The sequence below is a fragment of the Apodemus sylvaticus genome, chromosome 2 (genome assembly GCF_947179515.1).
Source record: "Apodemus sylvaticus chromosome 2, mApoSyl1.1, whole genome shotgun sequence".
Lineage (NCBI taxonomy): Eukaryota > Metazoa > Chordata > Mammalia > Rodentia > Muridae > Apodemus > Apodemus sylvaticus.
Window position 1 is genome coordinate 25585531 of NC_067473.1, and position 13830 is coordinate 25599360.

The 13830-nt window shown below is 41.0% G+C and overlaps 1 protein-coding gene across 1 annotated transcript; it reads left to right on the forward strand.

The window, feature by feature from the left end:
* The first annotated feature begins 1184 nt into the window (after positions 1-1184).
* On the forward strand, positions 1185-9167 carry LOC127677777 (disks large homolog 5-like). Its single transcript, XM_052172784.1, has 6 exons — positions 1185-1202; positions 4192-4387; positions 5259-5418; positions 7363-7506; positions 8131-8314; positions 9024-9167. Exons 1-6 carry the CDS (start codon positions 1185-1187, stop codon positions 9165-9167), a joined length of 846 nt encoding a protein of 281 aa, XP_052028744.1.
* The last annotated feature ends 4663 nt before the right edge of the window (positions 9168-13830 follow it).

Below are 13830 nucleotides of genomic sequence, written 5' to 3' on the forward strand. Positions count from 1 at the left end.
GGGAATTGCAACCCCATTGGAAGAACATCTATTGCCAGGATCACCCAATGTTCCCAGTGAGTAGATGATAAACAGAGGAGTGTACAGGGAGGGATCTTTAGCTCCAGATACATTGTAGCAGAGAATGGCCCTGCCTGACAGCAAAGGGAGGAGAGGCCCTGAGACCTGTCCAGGATTGATGCCCCAGGGTAGTAGAATGCTGAATCTGTAGGGCAGGAAAGGGGGAGTGGGGGAGGCCCTCATACAGGCAAAGGGGAGGGAGAAAGGGAAGATGTGGTTTGAGGGGTTGTTAGAGGCATAACCAGGAATTGGTATATCATTTGAGATGTATTCGAATGGAATGATTAATAAATACATTTAAAACAATACACATATGCCAATCATTTAATTTTCACAATGAAGACTCAGGTGCCAGATGCTGGGGTGAACACCTGCCAGGTCAGAGAGGCAGGGAAAGCCCTCAGCTGACTTTGCTACTTCACTGACCTCCCAGAAGGAAAGCATTCTTTAACCCTCTCCAAATTGTTTTAAATATCTTTCAACTTAAAGACCTTCCTTTTGTTTAGTTATATTGATTCCATTTCAACTGGTTCCTTGCTCTGCCTCTTGCCCTGGAGTTGACATTCTTTTGCCCTGCAATAAAGGTGTGTACTTGAGCTAAGCCAAAGAACAATAAAGTACTTGTTTACAGTAAACAGAAAGCTGTTGGGTTAAAGCTCTGAGCTAGTTCTGAGCTACACCATAAAAAAATGTATTCTGTAAATAACACAATCTTGGGGTTTACAATGTAAAATGAATAAACTGCAACATAACTTAGTAGTGTTCTCTCTGCTATAGAAATCATGATGGGAACACCATGGTCCCAAAGAAAATCAGAACTGGACTCTTGTAGCTGTTGAACATGACCAACAAGGAGCTAAACAGCACCAAGGAGACTCCTAATCCTTATCACAAGGGATAAATTACCCATTCCTCTTGTCACATATTTTAGGCCAAGATATCACCATTCCTGGCCTTGGCTCTTTGTCCTAGGTGCTGCTGAAGGGAAGGGTTGGTGTCCAGGGTTCTCCCAACAAACCACAGGAACACTGAATTAAGTTAAACAGTGAAGGTTTGATGAATACACACCCCAAGATGGAATGAGGGCAACAGCTCAAACCTGAGCAGAAGACATTGCAGCGGGAATGACCTTGCCTCAACAGGTGGGAGACCCTTAGTCCCATGGAAGATTGATCCCCTAGTGGAGTGGAGTGCTGAAGCAGTAGGGGAGGAGATGGTGCATGGGTGGGGGAGCACCATCATACAAGCAAAGGGCCCTGACTCCAGACATTTTAGATGTAATAGTACATATTGACCTTGAATTTGATAGGTACTAGGTGAAGGATATAGATGTGAAATTTCCTGATTAAAATCCTCACAACATACAGTACATAACATGGTACATGGACAGCATGACCCTGGCCTCAGTCAAGATTTTTTCTTTTGTTTTACATGAAGGACTTGGAGGCATGTTACAACAGTATGAAATAAATGGCGAGCAATTGACAAATTTGCTACAGTTATGCAATGGCACAAAAAATTATCAGAAAAAAATGTATCATTATGAAAAATTTCTGCATGACCTTATCATGTTTAGACAAGTTCTGTGGCCTCAACAGGTGATCCTTGGAAGGAGAACAGAGAAGGTGTTTGTTGCCTGAAAGGAGGGGCCTGAGCAGTGTTGCTCAGCCTTCTCAGTGAAAATTGCACCTCACTCTGTCCCTGCAGGGGATCGCAAACTGTCCTTCCAACTTCCCTGTGAACCAGTCTAGGCACACAAAGGCCAGGAACCAGTGCTGGTGTCCCACTCCTCACTTATGCTCCATGTTCAACAATGTACATGTACAACACTGTACAAATACAGCATGGCCACTTGACATTGATACTCTTCACATCTGACTGAGGGCAGCAATTGCTTGACTACACCCAAATCTATAAAATATGTGGGCACTAGGGAAGTATATCAAGATAAAGCTAGGAGAGAGGTGCATGAACTCTGCCCTGGATTAAATGCAGAAATGTGGGGGTGGGAGACACATGTATGGTTAAATATCCCACTGAGTTCACATTGTGTCTGCTTCATTAACTCTCAGGGCAAGGAAGTGTAGTATCTCTGATGGTGTCTGTCAAGTCCCTCGAAAAGTTCACTGGGGTTTGGCCTCAGCACTTGATATGTGGTGATGTGGCAGTGGCACTCAGGAGAGCTAGAGATTGTAACTGCACTGTATCATGCTAGCAGCAGTGGATAATACTCAGTTGTCCAGATGGTGATACACACTCTCATTATTTTTTTTTAATATTTTTATTTTCTATATTCTTTGTTTACATTCCAAATGATTTCCCCTTTCCCAGATCCCCCCTCCCCATATGTCCCATAAACCTTCTTCATTTCTTAATGTGAACCCAGGGCAAAAGAGAACAAAATCCTTAGAAAAGAAAGAACATTTCCCCTTCTCCATCCTCCCAGCAAGAAATAGAAAAAATGGTAATTTCATTAAAACAGACAAAGATTGGTAGGTGAGGCCTTGAATGGAGGATGTGTTTCAGTGTTTTTCTCTGAAACCCAGTCTTAAAAATTCCATTTCATCCTCTACCTGGCCTCCCAGGCTAACCTTCATCTCAGATAATCCTGCTTCCACTTTACTGTTGTTAGGCTTACAACTGGGGCTCCTAGGAATGGTAGGACAGGACTAGTCACTGACAGAGACCTGGGTTTTCTAATGCTGAGGTGTGTACCCACCAGTGTAGCTACATTTTGTTCTATGTCAGCTCCCTAGTTCGATTACTGCTATAATGTGCCTGCCAAATCACTGACACAGAAAAGTAACTTGTCTCAGAGGAAGGTCATGTTGACACATACTCTTATGTTCTTTATGATATTTGTTCAACTTATCATGGTCAACAAAATTTACACAGGACCCATCAAATTAATGGTCAATGTACAATCTTATATCTAAAATGACCTGATCAGAAATGAGCCCTGGACACTTCCAACAATTTCAGAGAGGCTAAGTGTACTTTGGGTTTGTTTGTTTGTTTGTTTGTTTGTTTGTTTTTGTTTTTTGCTTTAGAAGTTGATGAATATAGATGTTTGTAGCCATGGCTCAGCTCCCAAAATCTGATATGTGGTCCTGTTCAATCAGTATTATGGTCTGCATTAATTAATCCATCCCTGTTTGATTGAGAAAGTTGTTTTTTCTGGTTTGTGGGGCCAATGATGAACCCAAGCACAAGATGTTAGGCCCTTGCTCTGTGCACTAACATACATCTATTATATTTTCATACACCCTTACCAATTTTGACTATTTTATTTTGTTCTGACATAATCTCATTGTATAGATTATAGAGGGCTATAAGCAATCCTCCTTTGGTGACACTGGTGCAGAAATGAAACACTGCCTGAGGGCCTTTCCATTGGTGGCTCCATTATTTTACTTTCCTCTGCCAACTGATCTCCTGACACTTGCCAGAACCATGAGGACTGCAACTAACTCTCTCTCTCTCTCTCTCTCTCCCTCTCCCTCTCCCTCTCCCTCTCCCTCTCCCTCTCCCTCTCCCTCTCCCTCTCTCTCTCTCTCTCTCTCTCTCTCTCTCTCTCTCTCTCTCTCTCTCTCTCTCTCTCTGTCTCTCTCTTAAGTCATCTTGGGGCAGCTTTAAAAAAGCTAAGCACAAGATATCATGAGTGTAGCCCCTAACACACATCCACATATTACCCTGCCCTGCAGGCTCTGCCTGGATGTAATTTCATGCACCTGTACCAAAGACAGGAGAACTTTTGACTGCACTTTAGAACTGGAGTTATTTCTCAGTATATTTTAAAGGTTTATATTGCTGAATGAAGAAAATTTGAGAAAGGATGAGACATTTCTGAGAAGCATTTGAAAAGGAAACCCTCAGTTAGAAACACAGGGATTACTGGGGTGATGGCAATTAAGCCTAAGTAAACCATGGCCTTTGAAGGAAGATGGGCTCACTGGCTATGCCCCAGGAGTGTCTTCAGGAAAGAGCACTTAAGCTTCATGTACAGTACAGGGGGGGGGGGGAAATTAGCAGGGAGCGAAAGGCTGTATGTAACCCATGACATCAGCAGTCCCTTCTTGAACATTCTATAATCTTCCAGAGAGTTCTAGGCATGAGCTGTGATGTCACCAGTGTTGTAGCAACAGCAGAGCATTGAGGTTTCTCAGTCAGTGTCTAGAGGATACACTGATAGACATGCGTGGCCGACTCAGAAAACTCTTTCAGAGAACCAATGTGGATGGTAGAGAGACTAGAGAAAGGAGGAAGGGGGCTGGCCTTTCATCTGAGAGCAATGAAGGACAAAGGAGGTGGTCATGGAGAATGTGGAGTAAGTACTGGGAAGTGGATATTGAGCTTCCTGGCAGGGTGGCCCGAGCTGGCCTTTCTAGCAAATTCCAATTCTTCACTTTCACTGAATATTGTGGTTGTTACTTGGGGACAGAATGAGAGCATCAGGAGTCACAGAGGATCTAACCTACACCAATTTAGGGAAGGGCATCACTGCCTTCACTACCATGCTTCTAGCTTCAGCTTCTCTGACAATAGTACCAGGGAGAGATTTGTGCCCCTGCTGATAACCTCTTGTTCTCAGAACTACTCTGACTTCCTCTCCCTCAAAGTTCCCACCTTAGCTTTCCCACTGGTTGTGGGTGGCAGGAATTATTGTACTGTAACCAAAGACCTATCAGAGTTGATAAACCCAGCAGAGATTCCATCCTGTGGCCACTTCTGGAGTGCTTGTTGTTTCAATAGGGGAAATAAATCAGTGTGTTCTCCCCCTGCAGGATGTTTTAATGCCATTTCCTGGGCCTAGAGTAACAGGATAGGAGATCTGAACATACAGCACTCAAGTACTTGTGAATAGTGAATTTATAGTGTGACTTGTGAAACCAGAGGACTAAGGACTCTGAAGCCAAGTTGTACTCTGTGCATTTGGTAATAAGCCAGGAGAAGCCATCTCTGTGGTCATCATAAGAATACATAGGGAGACAGAGGACACACATGGCTGCTTACATCTCCTAGTCTCTATAGAGTGATGGGAGAACTGAGATCCACTGAGGATGCATCTAAAGCCTGGACGAAACTCTGTGTGGTGTCACTGGGTTCTAGGCCTGTCGTCTACTTTATAGGCCTCAGAGTAGACTGTCTATACTCTATGCATTCCCAACATTTAAGTTCACTTGTGTTCTTACCTACAGGGGCTGGCAGGCCAACATCATCCCCTGTAACTCTCCTGAGCAAGAAGCAGGCCAAGGAGGAAGAGGAGAGGCTGACCAGAGAGCTGCAGCTCGTTACCCAAGAGAGAAATGAGCTGAGAGATCGCTATATCTATGTCACAGAGGGAGCCATGAACAAGAGGTATGCACTGCTCCAAATGCTGTGGTGTTCATCTGGAGTCAATGCCACACTTGTCTCTTTAAGTGGTTGATCATAGAAGGTATATCTTCATGATATCCCTGGCTCAAACCTAATGTCCCTAAATACTTCTTAGAGGAGAGGCAGAACCTGAAGGTTGGTCAGGAGGGAGATGGGAAATGGACTCTTCTGCTTCCTCCAGGTCACAAGTGGGACTTGTGGTCTGAGTGAAGAATTCAGGGATAGAGGCAATGGTCAGTGAGTTCCCAGAGTGCTTTTGGAAAGCCCTTGAAAAGAGGTGCTTTTGTGAGGTTCTAGGAGCTGAGATTTTGTGGTGAGTGTTTGTACTGGACTGGCAGGTGACTGAGTGCTGGAAACTGCTAGATGCAGATGGAGGGGCGTGGTCCCACATTGTTCATCTCAGTGCTTGACTAGACGCCTGAGGCTCTGCCTGTTCCTCTTTCTTTGAGTGACTTATACTCTGGTACTGTAATGTTGCATGCATTTCTTCTGAATCTCGTGTTCTCTATGCTTCTGTCTCTGATTCACTCTCTCTCTCTGTTACTCTGTCTCTTTTTTCCCTTGCATGTGTGTACACATGTGTGTATACCTGTTTCTGTGTGTATGCATGTGAGTGTGCACATGATTGTGGTGTCTCTTGTGAATTAATTTTTTACATGTTTATATTTCTCTCTACTCTTTTAAATTCAGGGATCTGTGACATTCAGTGTACTCTGAGACCATATTGTTGCATACATTTCTGCTGATTCTCATTCTATTCTCTCTGCTTCTGTCTCTGTCTTTATTTCTCATTCTCTGGCTCTGTGTCCTTTGCTCCAAATTTGTGTGTGCCAGTCTATGAGTCTGTTTGCTTCCAGGTGTGCATACAAGTGCTTCTGTTTTGTATCTTTATATTTACCTCCCCACTTTGGAATCTTGTGGTCTGTGTATTGGACTGAGGATTTACATGCAGTTTCAAGGTGATGTGAGTCCTAATGTCTGGGAGCCCCCACTTTAAATAGCACTGTTCCTTCTCTTTATGGGGACATTTATGTAAACAGTTGCACCTCTTGGGCAGATTATAAAACATTGTTTATGTCTGGTCTCATCTCAAGAATTATGTGTAATGTCTGCCTCTGAAGTGTTAGTTATCCAGGAATTATAATCCCTGTTGTCAAAACAGGGAAAATATAATCACAGGTGTCTAGTTGGCAACGACCTGTGAGCTAGGCTATTGAGGGCACAAGGGACTAGACTGCCCCTCCAGAGCTAATGAGTAAACACAGGGAGCCAGGGTACCCTCCATCTGGATACATAGTTTATGCTGTCCTTGGGAAAGGATAAAAAGTTTCCAAAGATGAAAAAGATCCCAGCATGTAGAATCCAGGAATTGACCTTCCTGTGCTGGGAGTACAAGACCCAGTCTATGTTCATGTGTTCTTAGAACAGAGGAGTGGCCCCTGGATATGGAAAACAGTAGCAGTATGGGGCAATACGAGAACAGGGAAGTGGGAAGGGGTGGATGAGGGAGTAGGGGGAGGGAAGAGTGCTTATGGGACTTTTGGGGAGTGGTAATCCAGAAAAGGGGAAAACATTTGAAATGTAAATAAAAAAAAATATATCGAACAAAAAAAAAAAAAGAAACACATTTTCAGCCAGGCCATGGTAGCACACACCTGTATTCCCAGAATTTGAGAAGCAGTGGCAGATGGATTTCTGAGTTTGAGGCTAGCCTTGTCTATACAGTGAGTTGCAAGACAGCGAGGGCTACACAGAGAAACCTTGTCTCAAAAATACAAAAAAATATATAAATATAAATAAATAAATATAAATAAATACATGAATACATATATACATAAAATACTTAGATGTATATGTGTCTTGGTTTCTGAAAAGGTGTTTTTAAAAAAAGCACATGTTCATGGAGTTCTATTTTCCTGGGGACAGGCCATACTACACACCAAATCCAGTATATGAAAAATTAAAGTTAAAGGAGAAGGAGATTATGACATTTCTACACATCTTAGAGAAGGAGAACATTGAGGCCAAACAGACCTTCCAGGATCTCAAGAAGGAGATTAACTTCTATTGGTAAGTACTGTTCATGGAGGTCACCAGGTGTGCAATGGCCATTTCTGACTTCCTTTGTTCCTGGACTGGAGAGTCTGCAGGTCTGATTCTATCCTTTTAGCCATCACTGTGCCTTGGGACTTCTCCTGTCAGTTTCAAAGTCTGTAAGAGACTGTTACTCATCCTAACATTGTCCAGGCATCATCAGGAGCCTCTCATTAGAAGTGATTCAGATCATGAGAGGGTTATGGTACAGTTCTAAGTCTGTGGGACTCAGGCATGGTTTTACAGGGCTAAATGTGATCTAACAAAAGGATACAATGCCCTCCTCTTGATTCTACTGACTGCATTGAGGGTATCTGCAACCTACTAATTGATGTTGCTGAAATGCATTGGGCTGTCATGGATAGTTTCAGATACCGTGTTCTTTGGAGAGACATGCAACCTTATTGGTGTTTGGGCTGCAGCAATCATTTATTTCTTCCTCAAGTTGCTATTCTCTGTTTGTGTACCTCTCAAGAATGTATTGAGATGTATTGCATTAGGTATTCCTGGGAACCTAGGTCCTGGTGGGGTTAATGGGACCTTGATGTAGGAATGGGAGGAGGAGCCTGCAGGATCTTACCATGAAGATTGTGTCTCTAGCAACCTGTACAGCCGTCTCCTGATGCAGAAGAACATTATGAATAAGAGATTGGTTACACTGAAGCAGGAGAACAAGGAAGTACATGCTGATTGGACCATCATTCAGCAATACCTGATTGACTTGAGCCTGAATGTTAAAGATGAACAGGACAAGACCAGCATCCTCCAGGGCCAACAACATCAGGTAGGTACAAGCAGCTCAGCCTGGCTTATACTGACTGATAACATTTTCCCACTGCATCCATCTTTGCTTTCACACAGCACCATTCTAATGCACAGTCCCAAGCAGCCACCCACCTCATGGAATGTACTTGGTCATTGCTAGGGCTATGCACATTCTGGGTTGTGAATCTCTTGAGATAAGCTGAAATATGGCAAGTATACCTTTCTACTCCTCTTTATTCTGAAGACCAGTAAGGGTGATAGATCAATATCATGCAGCATTCCTACACCTGCTCATGATACGTGGACTACTTTACAGAGCTTTGAGTAATTTCTCGGTCCTGTGTCAGAGGTCACGCAAGGGTCATGTGACTTCCCCAGTGGGAAGCATCTTGCAGGGTTAAAATTCAAACACTAATAAGAAATATGTTATTCCCTTTTCTTTGATCTGTGTGGCATGTGGCATTTTCCTTTCCTCCTGTAACCCAGTGAGGTCTCTTCCAATTGCCCATTTTTTGGTGTACCCTGATAAAAATGGGCAGCAGCTTGTCAGCCCATGTAATAGGTTAGTGTTGCTGGATATTTTGCTGTGCCTGCAGTTATAACAGCAATGGTGTCAGTTAAAAGATCAACGATAACATTCCTGTTGAGATGTTGAGAGGCAGCAGCCTGACAGCTGACATTTAGGTTCCCAATAAGCCTCTGTCTTAATAACTGCCTTCCTCTTCTAGGATGCAGAGAGTGTAGCAAGAGCTGAAATTTCCACAGCCCAGGAAGAAGGCCTCCTGCAGAATGAGTTGCCACTTCAGGAAGCCCCTGCTGAGCTCCATCCTCAACAGCCACAAAATTCCTTGGATGAGTCTTCTACCACATAATTCAATTCCTCAGGTTGGATAGGCACTAACTACTTAGCCAGTGAGCCAATCAATTCAGGAATTTATTCCCTTTCCTGTACAAACAATACCCTTGGGGGAGAACTGAGGTGACTTCCCTGCCACCACATGTCCAAGAGAAGAAACAGACTGTATGTCCCTGTTGCTGAAAGTGTAGTGAGAGAACTCTGGTTCATATAATTTACTGTTAGAGTTTTGCTTGCTGTTTGTTTTTGTTTTTTGTTTTTTGTTTTTTGGGTTTTTTTTTTTTTTGCTGTTTTGTTACTTGTTATGTTATTGGATATTATATATTATTGTTATTGCTTTTTTTCTTCTGCTTTTCACTGTTTATAGTAATTATCTTTAAAAGCCTGTTTTTGAAATGTATTTCTGATGAATAAAAATTTATTTGTAACTCCTCACTTTTGAGACCATATTACTTATTCAGGTTTTCTGTCCTATCCTGTAGACATAGACCTCACAACCACAGATGGATCTCTATAAGCCCCAGGAAGCTTGGCTAAAGATTGATTTCAAAGCCCACTAGGGTATACAAGACAATGGTCTTTTGTATGAATAATGTGGCTTCTCCCATGGATACACACTTTAGGATGTAATCACTGACATACTCTCTCCATGCTGTTATGTATTCTCCTACTCCTAAAATATAGAACTCTATTAGAATGGAGACTGCAGCTCCTATCTATTTAATATAGCCCATGAATTTCTACCTAGAACAATCAGACAACAAAATGACATCAAGGGCATACAAAAGGTAAGGGACAATGTCAAAGTATTGCTATTTATATATGATATGATAGTATACTTAAGTGATTCCTAAAGATGTACAAAAGAACTATACCTGATAAACACCTACAGGGAAAGTCTCTTGATTCATAATGAACTTAAAAAAGTCAGTAGCTGTTTTTATTGAAAGGATAAAGAAGCTGAAAAAAATTAGGAAAGCCACAACATACAGTACCCAGAATTAATAAACTGTATCTTGGTATAAGTTTATGCAAGCAATGAAAGACCTATAAGAAAAGATTTTCAAATCTATGCTCCAAATGCAAGTGCATCCACATTCGTCAAAGAATCTTTACTAAAGCTCAAATCACACATTGCACCTGACACAATAATTGTGGGTGACTTCAACACCCCACTCTCCTCAATGAACTGATCAGGAAAGCAGAAACTAAACAGGGACACAGTGAAACAAATTAAAGTTTTGGACAAATTGGATTTAACAGATATATATAGAGAGAACATTTTATCCTAATGCAAAAGAATATATATTTTTCTCAGTACCTGATGGTACTTTCTCCAAAATAGACCATATAATTGATCACAAGACATACTTCAACAAATATAAGAAGGTCAAAATAACCCCATACCTCCTATCAGATCACTATGGAGTAAGAGTTGTCCTCAGTAGCAACAAAAACAACAGAAAGCCCACATACACAGGGAACCTGAACAATAATCAACGACACCTTGGTCAAGGAAGAAATAAAGAAATCAAAGACTGTTTAGAATTTAAAGAAAATAGAGGCACAACATACACAAATTATGGAACACAATGAAAGCAGTGCTAAGAGGAAAACTCATAGCCCGGAGTGCCTCCAAAAGAAACTGGAAAGAGCATACATTAGCACCTTAAGGACACACCTGAATGGCCTGGAACAAAAAAGTTAATTCACCCAACAGCAGTAGAAGACAGGAAATCATCAAACTCAGGGCTGAAATCAATCAAGTAGAAACAAAGAGAACCAAACAAAGAAAATTCTGGAAAAAATTATCATGAGAAGGAAAGAGCTCCCATGGTCAGAGTTAACAAGGATTACTATAGAGAAAATGGACATCTGAGGGAAAGCAATTTATAGATACAATACATTCCTATCAAAATCCCAACACAATTAATTACAGGTCTTGACAGAGCCCTTTTTCTGTTCATATGGATAAACAAAAAGCCCAGTGTCTTAGTTAGGTTTTCCTTTACTGTGAAAAACACAATGACCAAAGCAACTTTGTTATAAGAGGCAACATTTAATTGGGGCTGGGTGTCAGGTTCCAAGGTTCAGTCCATTAGTCCATTATCATCATTGAGAATAGAGCAGAGTCCAAGATGGTATGACACTGGAGAAGCTGTAAGAAGGAGCTGTGTCTTCTTCTGCATGCAAACAAAAGACTGTATAGTTTATAACTACATGGAGGGTCTCAAAGACCAATCTCACTGTCACACACCTACTCCAAGGAGGCCACAACTTTTAACAGTGGTATTGCCTTGGTCAAGCTTATTTAAACCACACATTCCACTCCCTGGCTAACATAAGCTTGATCAAATGGATGAGTCTATTGTGGCAATACCAATCCATAGCATAACAGAAAATATTCTTAATCCAACTCAGAGGTCCCATAGATCATAAGAGGTTCAAAAATGTTAAAAGTCCAAAATTCAAAGTCTCTTCTTACATACACACAATCTCTAAAGTGTAATCCCCTATAAAATCAAAAGATGTAAATCACAGGCATCTAATATCACAAGATATATACCACCATTTAAAAAATGTCATACTGAGAAAGTACCAGATTAAAGCAAGACAAAAACACAGCTTCTCAAACTACAACTCTAAATTTCCCTGGGTGAACCTATATGTTACAAATGAGTAGGCACCCACATTCATAAAATAAACTTCACTAAAGCTCAAATCATGCAATGCATCTCACAAAACAATAGTGGGAGACTTCAACACCACATCCTCATCATTGGACAGATCATGGAAACCCAAACTAAACAGATACAGAATGGAACTAACAACAGTTATTGACCATGTTATAACAGATATCAAAAGAATATTTTATCATAACCAGAAGAATATATCTTCTCAGCACCTCATGGTACCTGCTTCAAAGTTGACCATCCTCTCGATCACAAAACAAGCTACACCTGATACAAGAAAATTGAAATAATTCCATGTATCCTATTGGATCACCACAGTCTAAGGCTGGTCTTCAATGGCAACAAAAACAACAGAAATCCCACATACACATGGAAGCTGAACTATACCCTACTCAATGATAACTTGGTCAAGGAAGAAATAAGAAAACATTTTAGAATTTAATGAAGATGAAGATACAACATCCCCAAACTTATGGGACACAATGAATGCAGTGCTAAGATGAACACTCAAAGCTCTGAGTGCATCCATAAAGAAAATGAAGAGAACATACACTAGAAGCTTGACAGTACACCTGAAAGCTCTAGAACAAAAAGAAGCAAATACATCCAAGAGGAGTAAATGGCAAAATCACACTTGAATTAGCAAAAGGCTCATTATCAGTGAGCATCTCTTATCCCCCACCCCATTGCCTTTTATCCCCAACTTGTTTAGTTTTGGAGGCAGGGTCTCAATACATTGTAGCCCTGGATGGCCTGGAGCACTGAGATCCATTGCCTCTGCCTCACAAATGCTGGAATCATAGGCATGTGCCACCATGGCCAACAACAAGTTGTATTTCTATTTTTACTTTTTATGTGTATGAGTGTTTACCTGTGTGTATGTATATATGTACACTGCATATGGGACCTAGTGCATACAAAGATCAGAAGAGGCACCAGATTCCCTGAAACTGGTTCTGGGAACTAAACTCATGTCCTCTACTAGACCAAACTGTGGTCTTAGCAGCTAAGCTGTTCCTGAAGCCCACTCCAACATGATTTTTTATAACTTAGTAGTATGATGAATAGGAACTTTAAGGACTTTCAGAAATGCAAAGAGGAAAATTCATAGCCCTGAGTTCCTCCCTAAGGAAATTAGAGATATCTTACTCTAGCAGCTTAACTGATCATCTGAAAGCTCTAGAACAAAAAGAAGCAAACACACTCAAGAGGAGTAGATGGCAGGAAATAATGAAATTCAGGGTGCAAATCAATCAAGGAGAAAGAAACAGAATTATACCAAGAATCAACAAAACCAGGAGCTGATTCTTTGAGAAAATCAACAAGATAGATAAATCCTTAGCCAGAATAACTAGAGGGCACACTATCCAAATTAACAAAATAAGAAATGAAATGGAAGAAATAACAACAGAAACTGGGGAAATACAAAACTAATTCTACTCAGATTCAGATTCTACTAAAAAGGAATGCATTCAACAAAAGTGGAAAATCTGGATGAAATAGATAATTTTTCTCGACAGATACCACTTACTAAAATTAAATCAGGATAAACCATCTATATAGCACCATACCCCCACCAAAGAAATAGAAGCAGTCATTAGAAGTCCTGCAAGCAAAAATATCCAGGGACAGATGATTTTAGTGCAGAATTCTATCAGAACTTCAAAGAAGATCTACTACCAATACTTATCAAATGCTTTCAAAAAACAGAAACAAAAGGAACATCACCGAATTCAGTGAAGACACATTTATACTGATTCCAAAACCATAAACAGAGCCAAAAAAGAAAGAAAAGTTCAGACCAATTTCAGTTATGAATATCAATGCAAAAATACTCAATAAAACTGTCACAAACTGAATCCAGGACCACATCAAAACAATCACTCACCTTGATTAAGTAGGCTTCATCCAGGAATGCAGGGATGGTTCAATGTATGGGAATCCATCAATGTAATCCACTCTATAAACAAACTCAAAGATAATAAC